This window comes from Columba livia, chromosome 5 (assembly GCF_036013475.1).
Source record: "Columba livia isolate bColLiv1 breed racing homer chromosome 5, bColLiv1.pat.W.v2, whole genome shotgun sequence".
NCBI classification, from domain to species: domain Eukaryota; kingdom Metazoa; phylum Chordata; class Aves; order Columbiformes; family Columbidae; genus Columba; species Columba livia.
This window is the reverse complement of record NC_088606.1, coordinates 23,170,978-23,198,608: the sequence shown is the minus strand read 5'-3', so window position 1 is coordinate 23,198,608 and position 27,631 is coordinate 23,170,978. Positions and strand designations below refer to the sequence as shown.

The following is a 27,631-nucleotide window of genomic DNA, read 5'->3' as shown; positions in this document are numbered from 1 at the left end:
ACCGCAGGAGGACGGCTACCGGTTGCGCACCCCGCTCCCAGCCGCACGCGTCCCACTGGGCTCTTATCCCCGCGGCTCCCCCGCCTCCGTGCCCGAGGAGGCCGCCCCGGCACGGCAGAGCGGGACCGCGGCAGGAGAGGAGGTGCCCGTAGGAAGCGGGCGTGTCTCGTCTCCGCACCGACCGGCGGGACGCGTTTCCCCAAGGGCTGCTCGGGGCGGGCAGCGGGCGCTCCTGGGCGGGGCAGATGCCCGGCGATGGTTTCTCGGTGCCGTGCGAGGCTCTCCCCTCCGCCGGGTCAGTGCCGGGAACTTCTGTGCGAACAGTTTTGGGGGTCCGGGGCGCTTCCCACTGGTGACAGCACCAGCCCGGCCCCTCCTCGCCCCGAGCGGCTGCACCGGGCCCGGCCGGGGGCGACGGACGCGTGTGTAAGGCACCGGCGCATGAATGGCGGGGGCGGTGCCGCCCTCAGACCCCGCCTCCCCCCGGAGCCAGCCAGTCCCTCTGCGGAGAGCTGCCGCCGCCCTCATTGGCTCGCCAGGGCCGGAATATTTGCATACGGCTCGCCCATTCGTGGAGCCGCTTCCCCGGCCGCCCCGGCTGCGCTTCACCTGCGCCGCGGAGTTCCCTGCACTTGGCGCGCCGGCCGCCAGCATCCCGCCCCCGGCTCCGCTCCATCCGCGCCCCACCGCTCCGCCGGACCCGCGCCGCCCGGCCCTCCGCTCTCTCCTCCGTGCTTGCCTGCCTGGGAAGACCTGGCATTGCCCTCCCCGGCTGCGCAGGCTGAATCGGCTTGAGCCCTCAGTCGCCTGGATCCGGTGGAAGAAGGATAACAATCCAGATCCCTGTGTGCGTGTGTGCGCGCGTGTGCGTGTGCCTAGGCGTTCTGCATTGCAACACTTGCTAGTGGAGAAGCAACAGAAACCCCCTGGAATTGGGATAAAAATAATCAAAAATTTACCTGGGGTCTCTGGTTTATTTCTTCTTTTTCGTTTTTAGTAGTCCCTCTCAGCAAAGTGAGAGACGGGGATCGCAGGCAGGGAAAAGTCCTCAAGGACCCCGTGATCCTGGAGGAACCTGAGAAGTGCAAGCTCCAGGACCCTCGCGCTGACATGTGCGGCTTTCCTGCGTTCTCCCGGAGGCTCCGTGCGGCCGCGGGGTTCCTGGCACAGTAGGTCCAGCCCTGGGAAACGGCGCGTCTTATTCTTCTGTGTGTGGTTATTAACCTTCCCCTTCCCTCCCCTTCCCTCCTGGCACTCGCTCTTTCGCACAGACACATACTGTCTCTTTGCCTTTTGAGCACACACGCACGCCCTAGAGCCTCGGAAGCGACTCTTTCTGCTAGCATGGGTCCCCTGGCATCATGAACCTTATCCACTCTCCCTGGCTGGAATTCAGACTGCCCGTCTGTAGGTGTCCTGTGCCTTGACCATGCACCTGAGAATAGACCCCAGCATTTGCCCGGGACGCCGCCGCGCCTGGACCCTGTGGATGTGCTCCCTCTTTTGGGGATGTATCGTCAGCTCTGTGTGGAGTTCCTCTAACGTGGCTTCTTCTGCCTCCTCTTCCTCGTCTGTATCTCAGGCTCAGTATGAGCATCACTTCCACGGCAGCAAGCACCACTCTGTGCCTATCTCTATCTACCGCTCCCCTGTCTCCCTCCGAGGAGGACACGGTGGGTTCCCACTCTTGTTTCTTTCTAATCTTTTTGCAGAGCAGCTGGAGCAGCAAAGGGGAAACAGGGACTATGGCCGTGGCTCCGGGGGAGGGGGGTCTTTACAGTCCCACATATTTCTGCCGTTAGCTCCCTTCCCCATTAATCCTCCTTTCTTCCCTTGTGTCCTTCCTTCTCCCTCTCCCCCCTTCCCCTCCCACCCGCCCCCAGCTGAGGGCTGAGGCCGGGCCTCTTCCAGAGCCAACTTCCCCGGCCGGCGTGGTCCAGCAGGACAGAAGGTGGGGGCTGGCGAGGCCGGGGCGGGCTCGGGCCGCTCCGTGCCGGGCAGCAGCGCCGAACACCTCGGGGCAGGCGGAGAGACACCCGCTCCCATCCCGCTGCGATTTAGGCTCCTCCGAAAGGGGATCACTGGCTCCGCGGCTCCCGGCTCTAGCCGAGTCGTAGCGGCTGGCGCGGCCCTTGCAGCAGCGCATCTTCCCAGCCGGCCATCCAGGAAGACCTGGGTGCCCCGCTGCGGGAGGGCAGGCCAGGGACTCGGGGGGTTGCCTGCCGCCACTTCTCCCCTGCTCTGCGCACTCGCTCGCAGCCTTCCGTGGTGGAGTTGTCGGCTGGCTTGGGCTGTAGAAAGAAAAGGGCGAGCTCTCCCTACCGCTGCTCCCAGCTCCATGCTTGGTGCCTGGCAGTGGCTTCCTGGGAAACCCAGGGGCAGGAAAGTACAGGGAGTGGGTTTCCACTCTGGAAGCAAGGGAGAAGGGGAAGAGGGGGTTTAAGAGATGCCAAGGTTGGGGGGGGGACCCACCTGTCACTGAAATGCTGAGCAATGCTCAGCAGCTGGACCAGCACTGCCTCTTACCCAGATCTCCTGAGTCTGCCCACCCTGACTGGAATTGGCCAAGGCCTGGCTGACATCGGGCTCTCCTACTTCTCCCCTTTCCCTTCTTGCCTGTCCTGTCCTTCTGCCACATCAGCTGGGAAAGGCAGCCAAGCCAGGGCCTGGCCCTGTCCCCACACAGTTCCAGGTCAGGGTCAGGTCTGGCCAGCACGTGAATCTCTCAGCAGCTCTGCTCTGTCACCTTTTAGGCAAAGGTAGTGATATATTGGAAAGGCAACTAAAGTGTCTGCTGTTGTACCTAGCTCTGTTTTTCTTCCCCTCCCAGCTTGTTTTTCTTTTAGCTATTCCTGTTGGAAACCCTTTGGGGCAGGGACTAGCTGATCCCTCGTATCCCTCTCTTAATTTAGCACAATAGAGATTGTCTCACATGGCCTTGAGTATTGCTGCAAATAACAGGGCTCCTACTGCTAATGATTAATAACCCATAACTGAGTTTTACATAGGTGGTGCCTAACAGATAGGCTTGATGTCTGGCAAGGTACTGGTTCCCTTCCTGTGAGGGGCCTGAACATGTTTCTCTTGCTTTTTGGGGTGAGTGTGAACTTTGGGGTAGAAGCGAGTGACTGATAGGCTGACAGGATGCTGCCACTGACCGTGCACCTCCAGCTCAACCCATTTCGCCCAGCGCCATTTCGGTCCCAAGTCCTTGCCTCTGCAGCATGGTGCTGTTCTGCAGCTTCCTGGGCTACCCCCTCCCGCACTGCCAGAGCACCAGCAACCTGCCCCGGAGTGCTCCAAGCCACCCTCTTCCTGTGCCCTCCAGCAGCTCTGCTAAAGCATCAACTGCTAGCGCAGCCCTGCTCTGCTGGTGCTCAGTGGTGACCCGCAGCATCTGTCTCCTGGCTTTGTTCCTGAGCCCATTCCCTCTCCAATGCGCCTCTGCTCAGACCTGCAGCACTGAGCTCCTTCTACAATTCTGCCAGTGTACCTACAGCCTTAATTGAAAGTCCATTCATCGCTGTGCCATTTGAACTCTTCAGATTGCTCTGCTGGTCATCCGAGTGCTTATCTGTGACACTTCAGGTTTCAATATCTGTAACTCTTACACAGCCCTGCCAGCACACCCCTCTGAGTGCCTACTGCAGCCATGTCATGCGGCATTTCAACCAACCGTCCTAGGGCTCTCCTCTTCTTTCCCTTCTCCTTCCAAGTGATCCTCTCTCTCCATTCTGACATCAGTTCTTCTTCTTTTTCTGGTCCCACACAGATATCCTTCTGTAGCTGAGCACTCCTGTGATAGAACAGAATAGGAAAGTCTGGTTCATAGGTCCCTTGTGAGGACAGGAGAGACGGATGTCACAAAATGTGATAGTGGCTAGCCTTGATGTAAAAGGCAGGTGTAGTCTGTGGGAGAGCCCATAGTCTGTTTTCTGGTCAAGAAATGATAGTTCTTTTCTCCTTGATGACTTTTCCATTTGCTGTGAAAGCCCAGCAAAGCCTCATTTAAGAGCTCTGAGCAAAAGCTTGTTATCAACTTTAGTAAGAGACAGGCACTTTTTTTCTGTGTCCTTGTTGCAGTAAGGAATCAAGGGAAATGGAGAGCTCAGGGAGTTCAGGATGGTACATAACCCAGCCTGTGATTTTTTTTTTTCCCCTTTCCTGATCATGCCATGTAGCAAAGCTGGCATGGAAACACACTTTGTCCATGAGTGAAGGGATGGGGGAGAGAGAAAAAAAAGAAACCACAAAGACAGCTGGTCTTGTAAACAGGCACATGTTTTATTTTTGTGTTTTCTTCCATTGTTGCGCTACAGAGACCATTGAAATTTGGATCTGTGACAGTGTTGAGGAGTCAGATTCCAGGGAGGCCCTGCACTCCCTGTGTTTCCTGGGATTTTGATTTTTTTGTTTGTTTGGGGGTTTGTTTGTTTGTTTGTTTGTTTTGCTAGAGGGAAATAAATTCATTCTGACTCCTGCCCTACTTGGTGACTACGTGCATGCTGGTTTCAGAAGGAATCAGGTCAGGATCCTGGTCACCCTGCTGTGTTGCCTCCCAGTTCCACAGTACTGACCCCTGGAACCCAGTCTTTTATTTAACCATATTTTCCCTTCTTCTTCTACATCCCAGTGAATTTAAATCTGTTTGAAGATTAGCATATAGCACAGAGGAAAAGTAAATGTCTCACAAGCAGTGAACACTTGTTTGGAGTCTGTGTTTAGCGTTCCTTTAAAATCAGTGGAAAAACCTTCTTGCAGCTTAACTTGAAAGGGAGCAGGCCCAGAACTGGCAGTCGTTACCGTGCTGGTGTTACGAGAGTTAATTCTGAAATCACCAAGCTGGTGCTTTCCGGTAGTTGAGCTGCAACCTGCAAATGTAGAACTTGGCACAGTGCATCTTCTCAAGGAGAAAGCCTTTGTAACAGGTTTACCTCTTTGTCAGCAGGGGAGGGAGTCTGGCCAAGCAGGGGACTTCAGCAAGTCAGAAGAAATCATTTTTCCATGTCAGAACCTTCCTAGACTGGCAGAATCTTTCTCTCTGAGTGATAGGAATGGAAAGCCCTGATTCCTCTCTGTTTCACTAAGGGCTTGTGGGACAGAGAGAGGAAGAAAATCCAATGGTGGAACAAAGTTGGAGCTGTGTTTATTGAAAGTCTACATGTGCTGTATCCTCCTGCCTCTACTTAGCTATTTAGCACCTTGCTGGGTCAGCTGCTTTACCAGAGCCTGCAGCAGTGGCTTCACAGCCCCTCTTTCCATGTCCTCTTTGCCTCAGCTGATGAATAATGCATGCCTCTGGTTGACAGATAAAATGAAGCGATTTGTGCATGTTTTGTCTTAGTGATGAATTAATTAATTTGGCTTCTCCTTTTCTCCTCCAGCTGTTTTTCTTTGTCACTCGTTAATGCATGGGGAGTAGGGGTGCGTGTGATGCCTCCTGCAGATTTCCCCAGCCTTCAGAGTATTGCTGTGCAGGGGCAGCTCTGGGAGCAGTGGTGGCCGTGGGGGGGTGTCTCGTTTGGTTTTCACTTCACAGGGACTAGGGTTGCTCAGACTGTTGCACAAATCACAGCAAAAAGTAAGGGCTTCGTCATAAGGACTGACAGCGGGCAGCCACCAGATCTTTCAGGTGTAACTCAGGCCTTAGTCAACTCTTACAAGTTCCGTCATTTATATGAAGCATTTCTATCTCTTATATGTTTTTTAAAATTAGCAAATGGGAACAAATGCTTAGACAGGCCATAAAAAATAGGCAGGTATTCTGCAAAACAGTGTCAAAGCTTGGCACACACAGCTGTGACAGTGTATCCTCTTTGTAATACATAAGTCCTGTTCCTTGCTGCTCCTACAGTGTCTCCTGTTTCTCATCTTGGGTGTCTTTGTTCCTGCGATCCTGCCTTTTCTATAGAGTAGAAGACTAATCCCTAGTCCTTGGCACAGCTGATTCCCCAGTACAGAACAGGACCTTCCCTGTTCCTCCATCATCAGAAGATTACTTTGAGCAAAGGTTGGTAGCTTTAACAAAAGGGAAAAAAAATAATTCTACAAAGAGCAGTCAGTGATCCAGTAAAATTAACTTCATTCAGAGATGAAATTAGGGTTGCAGTTAAGTTCTGCAAAAGTGAAAAGCTAGAAGTCTGACTACGTTCTGTGGCTTGCCTCTAGTCTTCTATCAGTGATGAAGCCTACTTTTTTTGAAAAAGACTAGTGATTCTGTATGCCTGAATGTTTACATTCACTTCCTCAGAGATATTAACAATGACTAATATTTTTAAAGAAAGGCGAAATCTGCTTAAATTGTCTCAAGTTGGCTACCCAGAAATCTAAGCAGCCAAACCCAGTAGACCCTTGTAGCCTTGTTGAAATTATCACAGCTGAGCTTTGTCCACCACAGCCACCCCCATGCTCTGTGCACCCCCCCTGGCCCCCATGCTGAGTCTCTGTAGCTCTTCCAAGAAAGCAGTGTTCGGTAGTTGAACACAGGGAAATTCTGGTATATACAAAGACTGTTCACAACAGGTTACTATTTGACTTATTCTGTGCATACTTTTATATGAAACAGTTTCTGATCAGGTGCTTTGACTTCTCATTCTATTAATTGTACCCAACTTGGAATAGCTTCTGTTGATCTGCAAAACTGAAGCTTAAATCTGTTCACCTGGTGCTTGATCCTGGGAGATTCCAGTGATCTTACATGATCTGGAACATGAGAAACCTAATGTTATTGTTAAACCCTGTTATTCTGATTTAGTATATACCTCTGTGCTCTTTGAAACATCGCTCAGACCTGTGCTCCTGTGCTGCTGAAGGTACAGTCTCTTAACATGTGTTTAAAAAAAGCTTATTCTGATAGCTACTTTGTGCTTGCTCAGTATCTCATAGCACATTTTGCAAAAGTGGGAATTCTAGTCCTGAGTCAGAATTAGATCAGGGCTTTCTTCCTCCTTGTATTTCCTTAGCAATTTAGACCGGAGAGAGGTTTCTTCTACTTTTTATCATTTCTGCTTTTGCGTAATATAGCCCTGACTTGTCAAGCAACTGCCACATTCTGCTGCAGAGGTGACTGCATTTCAAAGACAGATGAAGGATCCTGCTGTATGCTTTGTATAGGCATTGAAGTTGTAAAGAATATTGGGTTATGTGACAGAAGATATGCAGTCAGAATGCTGCTGCAGAATGAGGATGATACTTTTTATAATATTTCTACATTTGAAAAATAGAAGAAATTTTTCTTAAAGCTGCTGGCCAGTTTTCCTTGTGTTTTTTTTTGTTTGTTTTGTTTTTGTTTGTTTGTTTTTTGTTTTGTTTTGTTTTTGTTCTTTTACCGTGGCATGAAAATACATGCTTGAACAATGTTACAATAGTCACTCTGCTGTTGGAAGTTCCAAATTTCTCAGACAGCTCTCATTATAAGCAAGGAAAAGTACCCAGGTCATCTAAGGTGGGAATACTGATTAAAACTAGGATGGTCTCCAGCTGGTGATGGGGAAGTTCTGTGGTTTGCCATGCAGCAATTAAACGAGTAAAGAACTGAAACTTCTACATGTAAGGAACACTAGGCTAGATGTGAGGAAGAAATTTTTTTGCAATGAGGTTGGTGAAGTGCTGGCCCATGTTGCCCAGAGAAGTGGTAGATGCCCCATCCCTGGAGGCATTCAAGGCCAGGCTGGATGGGGCTCTGAGAAACCTGATATAGTTGAAGATGTCCCTGCTCATTGCAGTGGCGTTGGACTATATGATCTTTGAGGGTCCCTTCCAACCCAAATTGTTGTATGATTCTATGAACACAAGTTTAGTCTGGGAAGTACACAGGATGAACATTTTTCTATTTCTCCGTTTCCATGTGCTGTGCCCTGAGAAGACTGGCTCTCTGTGTAGCTGCCCAGGATGAGAGTCCTGTGTTGGTTTGCAGACATTTCTTTGGTTTTTCATTTCTCTTGTTCTGGTGGGCTTTGACAACTATGAAAGGTGAGTTGCACTAGAGAGAAAAAGGTGTTTTTCATGTCTTCTGTGTAACCTCTGCACTCAAGACGACACTGTTAGCCAGTGATTCTGATTTGTTGTATGGCCATGGTGAAAGATTACCTTTCTTTCTGACTTGTTTTCTTCACCTGTGAAGAGAAAACCGCTTATCTCCTAGGTAAGGCGAGCAGTCCTGGTGTACTTGTGTGCTTTGAGATACATGACAGGGAGTCACAGAAGTGTATGAAATCTCCGTAATCCTCTTGGGAGTTAGATGTTGGAGCAACTTAAAAGAGCAGCCTGCTTCCATCTCTCTGTGAAGGACAAGGAGGACACCCTCAGATTCTGGACATAGATGCAGTAGCGTTCTCCCACATGGCTTTAAAGCCTGGACAGTCTCTAATGCCAGATGCCAGCACTGGTGTTTCTGAAGAACCTTTTGGCCAGAGTGCTGGCTGTGCTGGATTCCTGGCAACTGCTGGAGTGAAGGCCTGCAATTTACCGCTCTTACAAATTACTTCTGTGCTCTGTGTGTGTGTGTGTTGTTTTTGCACATTAAAACATAACTACTTATACCCCTGAGTGACCTTTCCCCAAACTATGAATTTAAAGTATTTCTGACACTGTCTTTTAGAATTTGAATATAATTATATGCTTTGAGTGTAAATTGTGTTTTTTGCTACATAAGAAACTAATGGAAATGATCTGCCTGTTCCTGTAGTTTACAGATTATACGCTTTAGATCTGGGGATGTATATTTATGCTGCTTTACTGTATGGTATATTAAAATGAAAATGAAGTTGGTATGAGTTATAGTGGTTGCTGAGCATGAAGAGCATGCTGATAAAGGACATTACTAAATTGATCCAGTACTAAGTTTTACTTTATCACCTCTTAGTTTTGGGCCTTTTATCTCTTTGCATTCTTGATGAAAGAGAACAAGAGAAGGGGTGTGGTTAGTAGGCCAAGAGAGGTTCTCCTTCCCCTCTACTCTGCCCTGGTGAGACCACACCTGAAATATTGTGTCCAGTTCTGGGCTCCTCAGTTCAAGAAGGACAGGGAACTGCTGGAGAGAGTCCAGTGCAGAGCCACAAAGATGATTAAGGGAGTGGAGCATCTCCCTTATGAGGAAAGGCTGAGGGAGCTGGGTCTCTTTAGCTTGGAGAAGAGGAGACTGAGGAGTGACCTCATTAATGTTTATAAATATATAAAGGGTGAGTGTCACAAGGATGGAGCCAGGCTCTTCTCGGTGACAGGCAGTGATAGGACAAGGGGCAATGGATATAAACTGGAACACAGGAGGTTCCATTTAAATTTGAGAAGAAACCTCCTCACAGTGAGGGTGGCAAAGCACTGGAACAGGCTGCCCAGGGGGGTTGTGGAGTCTCCTTCTCTGGAGACATTCAAAACCCGCCTGGACACATTCCTGTGTAACCTCATATGGATGTTCCTGCTCTGGCAGGGGGATTGGATTAGATGATCTTTCGAGGTCCCTTCCAATCCCTAACATTCTGTGTTTCTGTGAAGAGAGTGGGATATATTTCACTGTCTATAGAGGGCCTTGTGTCTGCAAAAGCTCAAGGGACAAGGTGAATAAATCAGAAAGATGCAAGATGTTTCTGAAAACATACCCTTTGCTTATTCTGTGAATACCACATGGTAAAGAATCGGGGAAAACTTTGTTTTGTAGAGGGCTCAGGAAGAGAGTACCATCAGGCTGATTCGCCTGTTGAGGCCAGGCTCCATTTAATAACAACAGAGTAAATCCATCTCCATGTTAGCCTTGGGACATGGTTTTGAATTTAGAACAAATTCAGTATGTCTACATTAGGGGGATCAAATTATTGGAAGAAGAGAGGAGGTGAAGTTTGTTTGTTTTTTTTTCTAACAGTTTAATCTTTGACGTCATGCTGGGTGACATCAGCTGATGATCTGGACAAGGCTGGTGAACCCTTTGTTTCCCTCCTCATCTGCTGCGCTGCCCAGCAAGGGTTTTCATGACTTCCTGTTACACCAGCCTTCTGCTCCTGCTGGTTTGCTTAATGACCCCAGCCAGTGGAGATGTTACAGGAATGCTCTCTGCAAATGTTTCTATTTAACTGGTTCTGCAGGTTTGCTGTTTCAGCTACCACGTTTCAGTGCACAAATGTCCTCCACTGCTGGTGAAGGCTGCAAAGCAGTAGAATACGGACATTTCCCAAATAGCATTGGGAAGGCAGTTATGGGGTGGTTAATGGAGAGAAGACACAGTAGACAACTGTGTATCGAGCATACTGGTCATTAACGGTGTTTCTTCTTTTCTCATCTACAGAGCATACATAAACATGGCCTTAGAGAAGCCACGTCTAGCAGTGTTTTATTGAAATTGAAAACATTCAGCACTACTCATTTTGTCAAGCAGGAAAACTGACTTCTTAAGCATGTACATGTGCTAGCAAATGTCACAAGATGGTTTGAGATCTGCCCACCTTCTGCAGGGCAAGTGAACATGTTTGACTAAAACAAGAACTGACCTGAAATTGTTGAAGAAATGCAACTGTTCTCAAAGAAAACAATAGGAAATTTTTAAAAAGGCCTGGCTAATTTTGATTCAGTTACTACGCTGCCTGGACTATACATAGAAATTTGGTTCTACTGAGGTCTCCACTGAGCTGTCTGCTGTGGAAAGATTCTCATTGTCTGGTTGAACACTCAGGAATCCCTGCGTTTATTGGATTAAGGCTTCTGAGTTTCTTGTACTTTATCTTTTACAGCTTCCCTGAGTTGTGGTGATTATCTAAGGCTTTTTAACTTCAAGGACTATTGGAGCTTGTAGTTATATAGACACATTTTCAGACCTACAAGCACTGTGGGTCTTTTAGTATCTGGTGAGTTGAAAGACAAAACAGTAGGCAAAACCCTGACATTTTTCTCTTTCCTTTGTTTTCCTTGATTTACTGTCTAATGGTAGTCCATTTTAGCTCTTCTCACATTCTGATTGTGCTACTGATAGTGGTGATGTCCTTGGGTTTTCACAGAACAGTTTGTCATTCACTGATGTCCACTCAGTGCAGTGTTTAGCAATGCTGGTGGCCTGGGCAGGACCTAGAGAAATCTTAAGTTTATGTCATCTACATCTGGTCATCTGCTTCCGTAAACTCTCTGTAGGATTGCAGGAGGATTCCTTGCTCCTCCAATACCGTCTTTTCTTTCCGGTTAAGTAATGGATGCTGAAGCTATTCCAAGTTTCCCTGATCTTGCTTCCCTGTCTGCAGTCCAGCATATTTCCGTCAGTGTAGGTTTGCAAGATACTGATGGCTTTGAATGCCTTTTCACTTTTTATTATCTCACCACAAGTCTGTTCTCCTTCCTGTGCCCTCATGCATTCAGAGGCAGTTCATTAGAGGCAAGGAAAAAGCAAAGAAATTAATTTTCCTTGAGAAATGTATTCAGCACCTTATACAGGCTTGAGGAGGAAAAATAGAGCAAAGAATTCTTGCTGTCTTCTTTTCAAACTCTTTTTTTTTTTTTTTTTTCTTTTTCATGGAGAATCTTGAGAAAAAAATGTCCGTGCCCAACAAGGATCCCCTTACCTGGTGACTTGCTTTTCTGACTCTAGATACTAGGAGCACGCCAGGTTTACAGTAGCCTGGAACAGAGTAAGGTGGTGGGGGTGGCTGTCCTCCAGAATTGATGTGTATTGGCTTAGGAAAATAATAATATGTCTTGTAACCGAAGATCAGGGTAGCAAATTCTGCTCAGATGAGTGCCAGTAGTATATATATAAGCTTATTTTGTTTCAGGTAATTATTATTCCAGACAGGTTGGTTTCTACTTAACAAGCCATAAACTCAGGCTCCTTTTCTTGGCCCAGTCATTAGGAACATATACATTGGCAAAATGAGCAGCTTCCCCTATTGGACTAATTAATACTTGATAGCTGATTTACAGATATGGTGAAAACCTGACCCTTTTGTGTATTCCTTGGTGAGAACTTTTGCCATTGGTGTCAGTGAAGCCATATCTCACATGGCAATGAGCAATGCTGAAGAGGTTTTTCCTCAGCAGCAGCACTAAGCAGAACTGAGGACAGGAACCCTCAGACTTTTTCCTTGGCTCTGCCACTGGCTTACCTTGACATAATGAATGATGAATTTTTGGGGGCACATCACACATCGCCTGGTGTGCCCAGTTTCCCTGTGCTGCAATGCAGAAATGGATGAGTATTTAAAATCTCTTTAGATCCTGATATAACCCATCTGAAAGGAAAAGCACTATATTGTTATTGTTCTTTCTCAACATACAGGAAAGATATTTTTGAACTTCAGCCAGAATATTTGGTTCTTTGAATTTAGAGACCTTCACAGCTCCTGGTACTGTCTTTGGGAAGTCCTGGGAATTCATCCCTGTAATGCCCCGAGAAGAAGTGGTGCTTTTTTGTGCAGCCAATTCTGCAAAGAAATATTGATCCTTGTCCCAAGAATACAGTGTCAGAAAAATGGGGAATGCCTGGGCTGTGTGGTTAAATGCAGCATTTTGTTTCAGTCATTTCTTTCTGAGAGCAAGTGATTCTCTGCTGCTGGTGACGGTTTCATTTACTGCTTCAAGGAGCATTACAGACATGCATTTCTCTTCACTGGTTCCAGAAATCTCGGGGGATTTTTTTATGCCAGTGGCCCAAAGAGCTGACCACATCACCCCACCTTCTACTTTCAGTGTCCCTGTTCACTGTCTTCTGTGTCCATCACAAGTTAGATCTTATCTGCAACTCTTCAATCAATTCATTTTGCCAAAAATTGTGGTCAAAATTATTGAGGTGATTTCAGTCAGTGAGGGAAAGAAGAGGGGAGGGAGAGAAGAGGAGGAAGATGGAAATTAGGCTGAAGTGTAAATCAGTCAAGGGTACAATTCGCATTCTTTCTTTCTCTTAGATCAGAAGTAGAGGAAGCAGAGATTATCAGAACCACTAAAGGTCCAGGTAGTTCTCAACAAAAGACATGAACGATTTGAAGCTGAAGGAAAAAATACACTAGAGAAACAGGAAAGGAAGTATCAGAGTTCAGCAGCAGGGCTCCCTTGTTGGCTCCTCTTGATCGGAGCTGAGGAGGTTTAGGGTGCTCTGCAGAAGGCTGTGGGCTCTGTAACTTGCCTACCAGAGCCCCATGCTGGTGTTATTCAATTTACAGTGGTCTTTTAGCCATACACTCTTTTGACCTTGGACCTAGACTTCAAAGTATTCCATATATTTTTACAAATGCAGCCACTGTGATGACTGAGACACCTATTTAGCTTATTACTTTTTTTTACCATTGCCTCTGTTCTTTGAAATCTTATTGGCAATATCTAGAAGAAGACAGTAATATGTGTAGCTTATTACCTACTGGTCTAAAGAGGTATTGAAAACAATATTTTCTGTGGAGGAAGAAAGGGTGGATTCTGTTGCTGCTCACTATGGCAAGAGCTATGCAATGCTTTATTTGTATTACTGGGAAGGTCACTGGGGCAGGCCCAGGTAAAGTCTGGGCCATACTACAGTCTGCAGTGGTGCCTTGGGGTGTCTGCCTGCCCTGCCTGTGCAAAGAGGAGCAGTTTGTTCAAATGTGGTGTCTGAATAGTGGGCGTTTTTGTTGGGGCACCCTTACGTGTGTACAGAGGGATATCTGTAGTATTGCTTCTCAGGGAAGCTTGCATCTCTTCAGGAGCAATATCTAGCTTTTACGTTTCTGCTGAGGTTTAGGATTATGCGTAATTCATGTCCATAGGGGAGCTGAGTTCAGATTCAAGAAAGAGCTAGGGGCTGTGTGTGAAGACTATTCCCTTCTCAATACTGAGTAAAGACAAAGCAGTCATATCTGCAGGAGCTATTTCTTTCTTATTTTGTCCCATTTCACAGCCTGAGCAACCAACATACAGCAACCCTTTTCTATAACCTTTCCGGGTTCCTGGATTCAAGGGCACCTTCTAAAGAGGCTGATTCAGTCACTGGCTTTCATGTAGCTGAACTTGACTGTGTTTACAAAGTCCTACTTAGTCAAGAAGTTAAAAATATGGCAACAGAGTCCCTGATGTGATAGGACAATGCAATGTCATAATTTTATGGTGCAGTGCTAATGGTTGCTAAGTATTTACATAATAAATTATTTAGAAATAAAATAATTCTAAAATTAAATAATTATTACTACTTACATGTTCTTCAAACAAACAAACAAAAAATGCAGTGGGTGGCTCTTGTGAAAGGTGAGATTTCTGTTATCTTCACTGTTTACACCATCCTTACTCTGCATGTCTCAGAATGCATCACAGAAAAACAGTGCAGTCATTCCAAAATAATTTGTGGGAAGGTTTTAAGATTCTGCCGTGTAAACCTGGGTTCTAGAAATTCACAGACAAGACTGTACTATTAGAAAATCATTTGGAGTCTTATAGGCTACAGTTTTACAGTAGCAAAGATTCAAGAACTGAAAAAGATTTTTGGTTCAAATTACAGTTGAGTCATGGATTCCGTCGGTAACCTCTGAGGACAAGGCTTGGAAAATGTATGAGTGAATGTAGAAATTCACTGATAAAGAAATCCTACATTAGAGTTGAGGTAAGCAAGGGACTAAACTGTCCCAGAATGCTGAGCTGCAGATAAACTCACAGTACAATCAATGATATGTCAGCACCAATTTTGGTTATATGTTGATACACAATTAGAAGAGACATACCCAACCTGAAGGAAGAAATTAATCACAGAAAATTATAAGAATTTCTATACACATTGGTCCATCTGGTCTGTTATTCTGTCTCTGGCCGTGGCCAGTGCCAGATGCTACGGATGGATGCAAATAACCTCTTTGATATGCTTAACTGTATATCCCAGGGGAGGGTTGTGGTTTTTTCGTTGACCTCACAAATGGTGATCACCTTACGCTGCAAAGAACTGAGGAGGAGACTGGTTGTAGTTTTATCCTAGCTATAATAATTTCACATGCTATTCTTCATTAATAGGTCTGTTTCTTATGCTAACTTTGTACTTTGCTATTTTTACATTACTATCTCAAAGCATTTCATGCAGCTTCTTATAGCATCTGATAGAGGGCAAGCAACCAGCTTTTGTATTTCTTGTTCTAAGATGAGAAAATGGGACACGGAGAGGGAAGGCAGTTTGCTGAGTCAGAAACTGTCACCACATTGAAACAGCTCAAGTTCTGCTGAAGTCCCTGGGTTTACTGCTTTGTGTCACTTCACTCTAGGCCATCAGGGTGCCTAATTATAGGCTTCAGAGGTTAATAGAGTTTATGCTATCTGAATGCAGCTGTGCACAAAGTCAAACCTGTCCATGCAACCTGGCACTGGTGACCTCTGGTCCACTTCACCTTTCACATTGCTTTTACTTGGTGGCATGGCTTTGTTTCTGTCTAGAATTTCCTCACAGAAGTATGTGGACAGGGGAAGGAGGCACATGCACAGGTAGTCTGATACTGCCAAGAAGTGGCATCATAAATAATCCATTCATGTAACTCAGTTCTAATGTGTCTCAAATACTCATGATTTATGGTTTGTGGGCAGATTGTTGGCATGGTGTGCGTGAATTGGGTCTTCCTGGAGAATTTGGCTCACTGCACATGCATTATAGCATTGACCTGTGCATAAACACTGGAAGACTGGGTGTCCAGAAATGCCAAACGCATGTACATGATCCTCCAGCTTCCTTAGACAGCATTTTCAGGTAGAAGAATAGCATGTATTTGGAGAAATATGTGCATATGTTAGCCATACCTTTTTCTCTTCCTGATAGTAACCTGCATCAGGGACTTCTGAGGACTGGAAATATGATGTATGTGTCAGAGAGAGAGATTGTACATTACTTTGCAGAAAAGCTGGATTAGTGTGCATTTGTCTATAATAGAAACAACCTCAGCCATGCCAAATGCTGCCAGAAATGTTTTCTCTTTTGCCTCCAAACTGCAAAGACATTAAACCTGTTGTGTCCACCTTCAAACAACAGTGGCCATGTACTCACAGTGTTTTACAGTCTATGGTGCTTAAAAGTAAGTCCTTTCTATTCAGTGTTTTCATCTAAACTAGTGTAAGCTTCCCAAAGAGCAGCTTTCAGCTAAGAATATCCCACAGGAAAAGAGGCAGAGTGGTCTAAGCAAGGAATATGGCAGCAACAACTTCTTAGATCCTGTTTTGACCTTGGCTTCTGCTATAGCTCCAGACAAATCAGAGCTTCACCTTTGCATGCTCTAAACTCCCAGGTGGTCATGGGAACTTCAAATACTTGCTTAGTTCCTAGAGGCTTGGGAGGCATAATCAGCCAGATCTTACTTTCGCCATTGCAAACCAGAAGACACTTGGTGTCAAGATAGTCTGTTGTGCCCTCACCGTGCTCACAGCTGGCGAGAGGTCACGTCAGCTCCACTGCTGGCACAACCTGTACCTGTGTATCTAAAGAAGTAGCTCTGACCTTGGATTTAACATATGTGTGGCCCAGAATATGGATCAATAATGCAAAGTCATCCAGTACTGCAAAGGCCCTCATGGAACCAAAGCTGGTAAGACCAGAAACCTGCTGTGTACCATGGTGAACTTGCACAGACAGTCAGTAAATAGAAATATCCAGTTAACAGTGGGAGAACATTTTTCACAAATAACCACTCTAACGTATCAGCCCTGATCCTCAAGGGACTCCTTCAAAACAATTTCAAAGGAAAATCTTAGAAAGTAAAATTTGTAACTGTTAGACCCTAGAAATCAAGGGCTCGGCATAGCAATATTGATTTATAGTATGTTGTATTTCTTCTTACATCTGCTACCTGTGAACTCCTTCACATCCTATAGGCAATAATAAGTTCTCTCTCTGTCCCACTGAGAGACCATATTACTATTGCTAGTACTGCTCCCCATGGATCTACAGGTAGCAGGAACCTGTTATCTCAAATTAACTAATTTATTAGATAACAATGTTAGATTCAGAACTTTTAGTCTAAAGCCACATGTAGCTTTGAAAACTGCTGTTATGCTTTTAGATCTGAATAGGGGTTATGTTCCTTATGTTTTGCATTTTGTCCTTCTACACTGGTTGGTCTGCTGAAGGCAAACCTTGCTTGTTTATATCCTTTGATCATCTTGGTTACAACAGCATCATTACAAGAGTTTCAATCTTTGACATTTTTTAACTTAAGTATTTATTTATTAAGCTTTCCAAATAAAACATGTTTTTAATGAAACCTGAAGCCTTATTCTTAAATGCCTAAACTTGTTTAAAACTGAATATAGAACAATTTCTATAAATAGTTTACTTCTGATGAATTACCCTTCAGTGGAAAATTTTCAAGCAATGCTAGTCATAAAAAGATTTGGACACAAATGCAAACAAAAATGCACATCTATGCCATTAGAACCATTCTGAAAGCCTGGGTTACATGAGCATTAATCCATTTAGAAGGCTCCCAAAATAGTTGCTGTTATTTCTCCCTTATTTGATACAGTGTGGCTTGAACAGCAGGAGGAATAAAAAACATTTCTGGATCTTAGCTGTAGATGACTGGGGCTCTGGAAGTAAATATTCTAAGACATGCTATCCTCCTAAGTTTTAGCCTTAAAACTGGATGTTTGTTGCATTATGACTCTGTAGCTGGGACTTTAATTGATGAGGTATTTTGAAATTGCAATTGCTGTCAGTGAGGTTCTGAGGAAAAGCATTCAAAGAGAGTGGGGCAGTGTCAAACGTCAGCAGTAAGGTTGTGATATTCTTTTAACTGCCACTGTGGAACAAAACCAGCCCTGTAAATTTTTCCAAACCGGACTGTGGCTGTGGGCTTCTTAAAGTATCACTGATTCTGTTATGAAAATATTCTGTTGTGGAGCTCTACACTAATTCTGCATGTAACCTGCTACTGGAGCAAGCCTGAACCGTGGCTCTATCCCACATTCGCTGCTAGGTGCCATATAATGTTTTTTTCAGTGTTTAAAGCTAGATAAATTTAAAGCCCAAACAGTTCACTGTTTAGAGCAATACATTGTTTAAGAGAAACAATACGATGTGTTAATGCAAGACGTTTCAATACCTTGTTCAGACACACATAATACAGTCACATTTGCATAAATAAATAATCCTTGCATGTCTCTACACATTGTGGATTTGCATGCCTAAACTAGATGTTGGTTTTTTTTTTCCCTCAACGCCAGTTATCAAGTGGAATATATAATTTTTGTGAGATCACAGATGTGTGGGACAATATTTAGTCTTTATTTTGCAAGATTTCTATGTCTTTCTTACCAAACTGTTTCTTGCTTACATCACTGATATATAGCTGTACACTTGTGAATGTGGAGGAGAGCAGGGTCTGAGAATCCGTTTCTGGATCTTCCATTTTCTGGTTTTATAATCTTAGCCAAATTACGCAAACTAGTTACTGCAGTTTCCTTCTATGTGTAGGAATTATGTTAGTGACCCAGCTTTGTAAACCATTTTGAGATAAGTAATAGTTTTTGATTCTGAAAACTCAAGTATTATTTTAAGTGTACCCATAGAAAGAATAATGTATGCCTGCATATACACATTGCATTTAGAGTGGAGTCCTTGATTTTACCCTTAATTTACCCATCCTTAAATAATGTATACCAGAAGTTTAATCCTCTGCATTGCATGGTTATTGGACCAGGCATTTGGAGATATTTTTAAAGTGTATATTTGTTAAAACCATGATCTTATCCAGTTCCTCATTTAATCTGTATTGAACCACCTAGATATTATTCATATTCCCCTACTACCATCAAGTCAAGGTCCTGGGGAAACAGGCTTGATGCATTTTGTTTATCCCCGATAGTTCATCATCTAAGATAAGCCAGGGTTGTCTGCAAACTGCAATCTCATCAGGCAGGCTCAGATAACATCTCACTTGACTTTTTTGCTTATTCCATTAACATGACTGTCCTGGAGATTTGGGATGCTCAGCTTTACCGTGCTGGCAAGAGCAAATGATTAACCAGGGATTGAGATTTAGCCATCATTGGCTCCATTAAACATGACAACCCTTTTAGTTGGTACAGGGAACCTCTATAAGGCTGTGCTCACAGAAAGCATTTAAATGGGAGTGAGACGAAGGATCAGAGTGCAGTGGCTTTTGTGACAACTCTGCACCGTTACATTACACTTGCAAAATATCTTAATTTATGTCTCAAGAGAGGTTTTACTTTCTCCCTTTTTGTTGTTAATGTTGTTGATTTTCCATACAGGTATTCACTAGCACTGGCATTTTAGAAGTAAAATGCAAGTAGGATTCCTCTCCATTGGGCTCACTTCCTACAGCTTAAATAGCCCTGGGGAGAGACCCAAGGAGTTACCACTGATGTGTGTGTGTGCGGCAGTAGTGGTTGTGTGCATGTGGTCAGGACCACTTAGCATTCTGTCTTTCTTCGTGCAAAGTGTGGCCCAGCAAAGCAGTCCCTTCAGAGTGTCCTTCAGCTGTATAGTTCAGAATTTGTACATGAAATTGTGAGCATGTGAATAGCCCCCTAGAAACACTGGTTGGTAGGTTTGGAGGCAGATAGGCTGTGGAAGATTCAGTCTCTGTTGTGTCCTCATTGAAAGGGAATGAATGGCAGCCACATTTCAGTGCTTACATTTGCAGAGAAGAGGGGAGAGAGCGCAGCAAGGAATGGGTTAACTGCCTGCCTTTCTGAAGAGCTGGGCTGGAAAATACTTTTCAACTTACCCGTTCAATATAGAGGTTTTGATGCTCTTTCTGTTTCATAGGATTCAAAATGGATTTGTTTTTCATGTTCTAAGAGGTTTTACTACAGTTATAACCATTTTGATAACAGTTCTAATAACATTTTTGATAAAAGAATTAGCATTTAAAGTGTTGCAAAAATGAAAAATGTTGAAAAGTAGAATGTTGCAGTTTTTAAAAGACCATTTTTCCATTTAAGAAGCCTTAAGTTTGAAAACATTAAAGCAACTGTATTATCTAAGAAAATCTGCACCAGAACACTGCCAAAGGAAGCAGAGGCTGGGAGGGGAGGAGGGACACCATGATCCTTGAAATCTAACTATGAGAAGCCTCCTTTGGATGGGAAAAATACTTATTCTAGAGAAGCATGTCTCTAGGTGATGGTCAGTAGCATTTACAGGTGTGACAGGAACAAAAAGACATTAAGTGGATTGAGTTGAATTGCCCTGTGTTTGTTCCTGAAATGTGATATGAAAGTGTTTTAATCCTTTGCCCAACATGTCTGCTTATTAAACTTTCCCAGTTCAGCAGAAATCCCCACAGGCTGTTGACCACAGTCCACTCTGTTTTTAGAAATAGCCACATCCATGCCAAACATTTTCGTGGGGGTCCAATCCTTTGGATTATGATCTTACTATATGACACAGCTGAGAATTCCCAGAGTATCTCCAGTCTGCTCTGTAAGTGTCTGCCAGTGCTGGGGAGAGATTATGAGGCCAAATACTGCATCTAAGGGACCAAATTTGAAAAGCTGCCCTCCACAGTGGAGGGCAATGCATAGGTCCTGCCTATGCTGTATGGTTGGTGTTGAGATCTGAGGACAGCGCTGCTGCTCTTCTTCATCCTCTGTTCTAGGCTGGAAACTCCATCCTTCCAGAGCATGGAAGTCTTTTTAACTGGCTCCTGCTGTTAGGAGAGAGTGCTGGATGAAGAGTTGCTTAAGGTACCTCCGCAGATACCTGGTACCGTCTGTTTCTCAGCTGTTATGTGTGTAAATACCATAGGATTTTTTTCTCATTATCTAACAGCCAGGCAAAGTATCATTTGGCTGTGGTTTCCTCTGAATCTGTTTTTGAGCAAGTAACTATGCTTTGGCCTCACAGAGGATGATGTTGATAAAATAGTCAATGAAGAAAAATTCAGATGTTTCCCAAGGTTAAATAATGTGTTCATGATCTAGTACAATGTCCACAAAAAAAAGTGAGATCACACATTACATACCGCCAAAATTTGCTGTAAGTTCAGATACAACAGGAGGGTGCTGGTTCTGACCCTAGTTCTGTTCTGCTGCCCTTAACAGCAATCTTCCAGGTTTACATTGATATCAGTAATAGAACATGGGCCATTTTACCTGTAAATAAAAAAAAAAAAAAAAGAAAAGCAGGTAGATAATTGATTTTTGGAAGCCTGCTTAGGCTGTTATTGTTATTTCTTCTTCTGACATTGGGGACTTCTGCCTGACACAGGAGTGTGTCAGCAGAGCAAGGCATATTCTGGGGCAGAAGGTGGGTGTTTGGGGGGAGGAAGAGGGTGATCAACAGAGGCAGATGGTGCTGCAGGGCGTCTCTGACTCAGCCAGGGTCATTTTAGCAAGTGTGTGTGTTAGGGCTGTTGTACATTCACTAGGCTGGAGGTTTGAACAGAAGAGGTGAAAGCCCCTTTCCCCTTTCCTTCATGTTGACTTTGGTGTTAATATTGTAAGATACACAGAATAACTTCTCAGTAGTTATCAATATATTGGCTTATTCTACTCAGTGACTGTTGCAGAGCTATGCCAGCTTATACCCAGTGGGCATCTGACACCCTTTCTCTGTTTTCATCTGCTTCAGGTGTCTTAAGAAAAAAGAAAGAAAGAGAGTGAGTAACAGATTGCATCTGATCTAATTTCTTCCCTGGTCTATCCGGTGTGTCAGCCTTTCTGTGACAGAATCCAAGGAAAGCTGGGAAAGCTGTGATTTGGAAAAAATAATATGTTCAGTACATTGTAATGCTACACTAAAACTCCAAGCAGTTTGTCCCTCCCACTGAATCTTAATATGAGATTTTATTTTGTGACTTGAAAGAGGACAAGATCAAAGGACAGGTATCATGTTGCTTGCAGACCTGGAGAAATATTGCATTTATGGATGAACTAGCAAAGGAGCCGGGGATTTAGAATCATTAAGCATTAATATTAATTATACTAATTATGTCAAATTCTACATTTAACTAGGTGATGTTTCCTTATCTGTCTGCCATAGGACTGAGAAGATGGTTCAGTGTGGTGTTGGGTAGGCTGTGCCACACAGTGGCCATTGACAAGGCAGCTTGACAGGTCTTTAACTGCTAGTAAAAAACCTGCTATTTCAAGGCTTAGAAATGAGGACGGGACCTGGGAGGTGCAGGAGAACATCTCCCCAAACTTACTGGAGTAGATTGTAGTTAATAGTGTTATTGTGACTATAATGGTGTTAGTGTGTAAATGAAGCAAAGTTAGTAAATCATCTGATAAAACTGGACTATAACAGAGCAATTTTTTAATCTGAAAATGATTTTGTATCTGAAATCTTGCCTGTTTTTTCCGACTACATAATTTGTTCAGATAGACTACATCATTCCCCTCTCACAGCAGGGTTTGCTGTCCTTTCCCTGTGTGGTGTGACACTCACTACTGTCATAGGCACATACCGGGACCTAGATTTCATCCGAAATGGCAGTTCCGGTATTTCAGCGCTGATCTCACTCTTCTTCAGACTAGGGGGCAGGTTGTTCCTTGTGGAGATATTTTTGGTATAAGACATGCAACTGGGAATCCTCGTCACTCATTGTCACTGACGTTGTCTAGTGTTAATCCTCATTTCTGGCTGTGTCCCAGTTCTGTTATTTTTATCCTGACTCTCTAAATTCTTCCTGCAGGCTTACTTGGATGCTGACTTTTTCTTCATGTCTTGGCCTGCACTGTTTTAGCATTGTTTTGTGAACTGCTCATCAGCTTTCAGGGTCCACAGCAGAGTCAGTCACACCCCAGGGTGAAACAGGGAAAGCAGAATTAGACCACCACTGAATGCTTTTGATGCTTCCACTCACTATTGTGGTTTTGGCTCAGGGCTAATAGTGAAGCAAGGTGGTGTAACTGAACAAGCAAAGGCTTTCTAAAGATAGTGCCCTATTCACCCTGCCATTCAAGGAACAGAGCAGGATTGCTCTAAGGTTGGGAATTAGTGAGCGAGTCCTCTTTTAGTCCTCCAGGTAGCTGATAAAACTGGCACACAGGCAGGAAAGCTTTTAGGGAGGTGTCAAGTGTGGGAATGCAGTCTGCTGGATAATACGCTGCACTTGGGTTTTGGGATTAGAAGATACCACTGCCAACTTTTTAATGCAGTAGCTAAAACTCTCAGGTTTAAAGGATTAATACCATTTATTTGCTTCATTTCCTCCTGCCCCCAAGCCTGCACTCCCCAAAGCAAAACTTTTCTAATCAGTATGTAGCTCCTGCTGAGCTAGCTGGCTTTTTTATTATTATTATTTTTTAACATAATTTTTTCTATATTGAATAAGCCTGAGAAAGGAAAAAATGGGTGAGGAAAGCTAAAGCTCAGGTAAGGGGGGTTGGGACATGTTTTTGTAATTGATTTAACTCTTTACCTCAGTTACTTTTCTGCTAGCACGCCTGGGGTAGCAGTGATTTTTTTTCTGTAGCAAAGCTAATTCACTCTGTACTTGTAGAGGAGGGAGAACACAGGCAGTGTTTTCTTTAGGGCTGCAGAGCATAAGAGGTGAAAAAGCAAGAGTCCTGGTAAGGCTGCAGGGCTTGGAGCAGCAGAAGAGGGAAGGAAGGGGCTGCTCCTCACCTGTCCTGAGGCAGCTTTGAGCTATGGAGCAGGGGTGACAGGGAGCTCCTGTCTGCAGGGTGACCTCTGGAATCTGCGTTAATTCTGCCAGAGACCAGTTTAACTCTGTATTGTCAGTATTTTTCACATGTTTCAAATGTGAGAAAAAGGAGTGTTCTGCAGAGTTTAACATATGTCTAAATGGGACTGACATGTTTCTCATTTATTTTCCATACCAGATGAAAAATGTTTCTCTTATGTGGTATTTGAACAAGTCGCATATTTAACTGTGAAGGGATTTTCATTTCTTTGCTACTCATTCAGCTGACAGTCCTTTAGTATGGTGTCATGGCATGAAGATTTGTGAGACATAGGTCAAGCAGTGAAGTTTAGTTGGTACTTTAAAATTACATACGGTTGCTAGAATTTTTTTCTAGATATAAGAGGTGAGTGACTCAGACTTTATTGTGTGATGAGTGACAGGTTAAAATCCTAATTCCCATCTCCAGGCACAGAGCAGAAATAAGTAAGAGCATACAAAGAGTTATAGCATGGTAACCGTAAGCAAGTGCAAATGAGATAAATTATTATTTGCAATTTCACAGCTATTTACATATCTAGAGCCAGCTGAAACTGTCCTATCAAAATAAGACAATAACATTAATTCTATTTCATTGAAAATTGAGTTTCATATGGAAACTAAGTATCATAAGATCACTAAGGCCTAGAGGAAAAAAGCATCTTGTCCAGGTCCATAAAACGATTATGTTGCAGAACAACTGGAATCCAGGAGCTACAGTGCATCCCAGGTTCACTAGACTGAGTCATATTGAGTGCTAGCAGTGGCGAAGTCCTGCTATGGTTCCATCCATTTTTAGATTTATAACTTTAATCTCCAATTGAGTAACTCAGCACAGCACTTGGGGAACGATAACCAATTTTAATATCCTGATGATACATTTCCTAGATAACTACATTGATCGGCACTCCAGAAGTACCTTAGCTAGATAAAGAAACTGTATTGTATCTCATTTCTGTGTCACTAAGAGCTTGGCTGACAGGATCTAGCTAATAACAAAATAGCGTGTGCCAGATCATTGTGATGAACAAGTTCTGTGTAGAGAGGGGTCAAGAAATACCATTCTGTGGCCTCTAAATTTTGAGTCTGAGATCAAAAATATGTGGGACAAGTGGGCTTTATGCTGCTCTTCAGTTTGGAAGTGCAAGTTCCTGTAAAATGCTAAAATGGATGGTGCATTTTCCCCATTGGGGGAACTCCTGTGCAGTGGCAATACATTGATGTGGATCTCACATCACTTAGTTTTAAGTGATTTTAGGTGTGGAGCCACCAAGTATCAACGGAATCCTGTTCTAAATAGCTTTATCTGGGATCCTTGGCATCAGTTACCCTTAGTCATCCAGTCTAGTCTTGCCTTCTCAAATTCTTCCCCAGTTCCTCCCCTTGTTTTCCATCTGCAGCTTCTGCATCCCTGCAGATGGCTGTACCCCACAGTTAGGGCTTTATCGAGACACACATATTTAGCTGGGTGTAGGAACTACAAGTTACTTTTTATTTATTTACTTCAAAAGATTCCCTTGGAGAACTTGGCTTCCATCTGTTAAAAATGCTACCTCTACTTGTTCTCCCTGATGGAGGCTTGAGGGAAGGGAGGATAAGCTTCTCTCTCTAACCAGAAGCTTATATTTAGCTGAGGAACAAAATAAGCCAGATCTTTGGGCTACCTGTGGAGACAGACAGATTAGGCTTCTGATGGCCAGGGTTACCACTTCTCACATTCATCAGATCCGGGCCAGGCCCATGGAGCAGCTTCTTCTCCCACTGTAACAACCACCTCAGTCCATGATAAATGTTTCTTTTGGAGGGAGGGAGGGTTGGAGTGTGAAGAAGAGTGAGAGTACCATTTCCTCAGTTCCATCTTTTCTAATTGCTTTCACACAGAAACTAAACTGCAGCCCCCTGAGCACCTTGAAGGATTAAATGCTGATCAAAGGCAGGTTTAACCATATCCCCAGGACAAGCTGCTTAGACACCAAGCAGCACAAGCTCTGGGTTAGCACAGCAACCAGAAAAGCAGAATAAATTAAAAATTATCATTTCGACATGAACAGAGCAAAGTGTTGGAAGAGGAGGCACTGGAAAGGTTCAGGGGAGCAGAGTATGGGGGATGCAGATGGAAATGAAGTAAACATTCATCTCATACTTATAGCCAGGAGACACACTCTGCTTCTGATCTTGGCTGATTGCTGGCATCTGCTGCCACACACTGCCTTTTCCCTCCTCAGGTTTGGGCTTTTCAGCATAATAGCATTAGTGGCATTAGAAGAGGAGTTTGTGTTATTAGTTACAACCTAAGGGAGGAGGAAATCTTCGGCGGATAAATTAACAGACCCCTCAGCTATTGTGGTTGGCACTCAGCCCTTTAGTTCCTGCCCACTCTGTTCCAGACCAGCTTTTTTATAGGCTTGCAAAATGTTGAGTATCTTATTCATCTGTTTATTTTGCAGTGATTTCCCCTAGCGAATTCTGCACTTGCTGTTTCTGGCTTGGACATAATCAGAACACACACTTCTGCTTTGGGTTTTCCTACTGTTGGCAAAATATGGATAAAAAAGTGTACTGAATGTTGAAGTTTATAAGTAGGGGAGATACTGAAAAGGAGGATTATTTAGCTTTGAGAACAGATGAGTTAGAGGAGGCTACTTGACTGTAGTGCAAGGACTGAGAAGGATCAGACAGCAAATGATCAGCATCTAGTTGTCACAGCCTTCAATAATGTGGGACCAAAGCGCCAGCACACAGAGATGTGAAAAGAAGTGTCATTTTGTACTGTGAACAAAACCTGCATCTTTATACCATCTATTGGCACTGGACAGCAGGACCCAATTCATATATTTGCTCAAAATAGTAACAAGTTGCTGATGTAAGACCCTGGATTGTGTGCAGCCTGCATCATAGAGCAGGAGGAAAGACAGTAACTCTCACCTGTCTTTCTCGAAGCCAAACTCCAAACCTTTTGGGGGCTGTGAGCATGGTGGCAGGCTAGTGCTGCGGAAAGAGGAGAGCAGGGATGGGCAGAGGGTACATATATGTAGGGTCTCTATTTTTTCCCTCTTAATCCTAGGTAGAATTAAAACAGAGAGAGTCAGAAATCCTGTTTACAGTTTGCTCCCTGCCCTCATGGACAGTGATTCAGAGGCACATTCAGCCTCTAACAAAGGGATAATCAAATTGCATGCTTCAAGTCATTATCTAATCACTACAAAGGTCAGGAAGGAGTCTCTCCCTGTGGTGCCTGGCTTCGCTGGATGAGCCAAACATGCTGCAAACTCTTTTCACTCCCTTAGTGGACTTCAGAGGCAGAAGGCAAGATTTGATGGACCATCAGTCCAATTCAGCATGAAACCACAGCATTCTTCTGAAAAATTAGCGGTCTCACAAGAGAACCTCTCTTACACAGTGATGTGAAACAGGCAAAAGGCTCTAGCTCTCTGTTCAGCTATCAAATATGAATGTGAGCAGCATGAGCAGCAGAAGCCTTTCACGAAGGTATATCTTTATTTGTACTAAATAATGAAAGGAATTCCTTATGAGTGAATAAACCTGCCAAAAGGATTCAACTTGCTCACTAAGACTTCTCCTTTGCTGTGAGGCTGCAGTGCTGCATAGACTAGAAACCATAATTTGCTATAACATTAGCAATCCTTTACAAAGAGAACCTAAATAAAGTTACCATGTTATCTCATTTGTCCTTTCTTGAGAACAACCACAGACTTCTTTGGTTTGACCCCCTGCATAGTTTTCTTTGAAGGGTTTGACATAGGAACCTGCATGTCTCAATGTGATTGTAGAAGAGTGATTTACTGGTCCATCAAAGGCTTGGAAAACAAAGGGGCCAAGCTCAGGGGACTAAGAAGAGGTCAGCTGCTTTTAGTTCATGGTGCTTATTCTACTCCTGAATTATTTGATGTATACTCAAGGCTTTCACCCTGTCTAGCCACAGAGGGTCATGTAAACCTTGGATTCTGGCATGAAAGGAAGAGAATGAGCTGTGCATGCCTTGAGGAAGTCTCGTGAAATGATGACTTGGTTGAACTGGCATTAGTGAAGCATTTGAGTATTTACTTAAACTCAGC

The 27,631-nt window shown here is 44.1% G+C and overlaps 1 protein-coding gene across 31 annotated transcripts in view; it reads left to right on the top strand.

Moving 5' to 3' along the window:
* Positions 1-27,631, top strand: part of NRXN3 (neurexin 3) — a 1,033,016-nt gene that overhangs the window by 657,475 nt on the left and 347,910 nt on the right. The window contains exon 1 of one of the 31 annotated variants that reach the window (XM_021287507.2): positions 391-1,673. The exons of 25 other annotated variants lie outside the window; for them this stretch is intronic. In XM_021287507.2, coding sequence (XP_021143182.1) covers positions 1,430-1,673 — 244 coding nt within the window. In that variant the 5' untranslated portion in view covers positions 391-1,429. Of the gene's footprint in view, positions 1-390; positions 1,674-27,631 lie in introns of those variants that run through there. 5 more of the 31 variants (XM_021287509.2, XM_021287505.2, XM_005502371.4 and 2 more) reach the window with 5 other exon arrangements.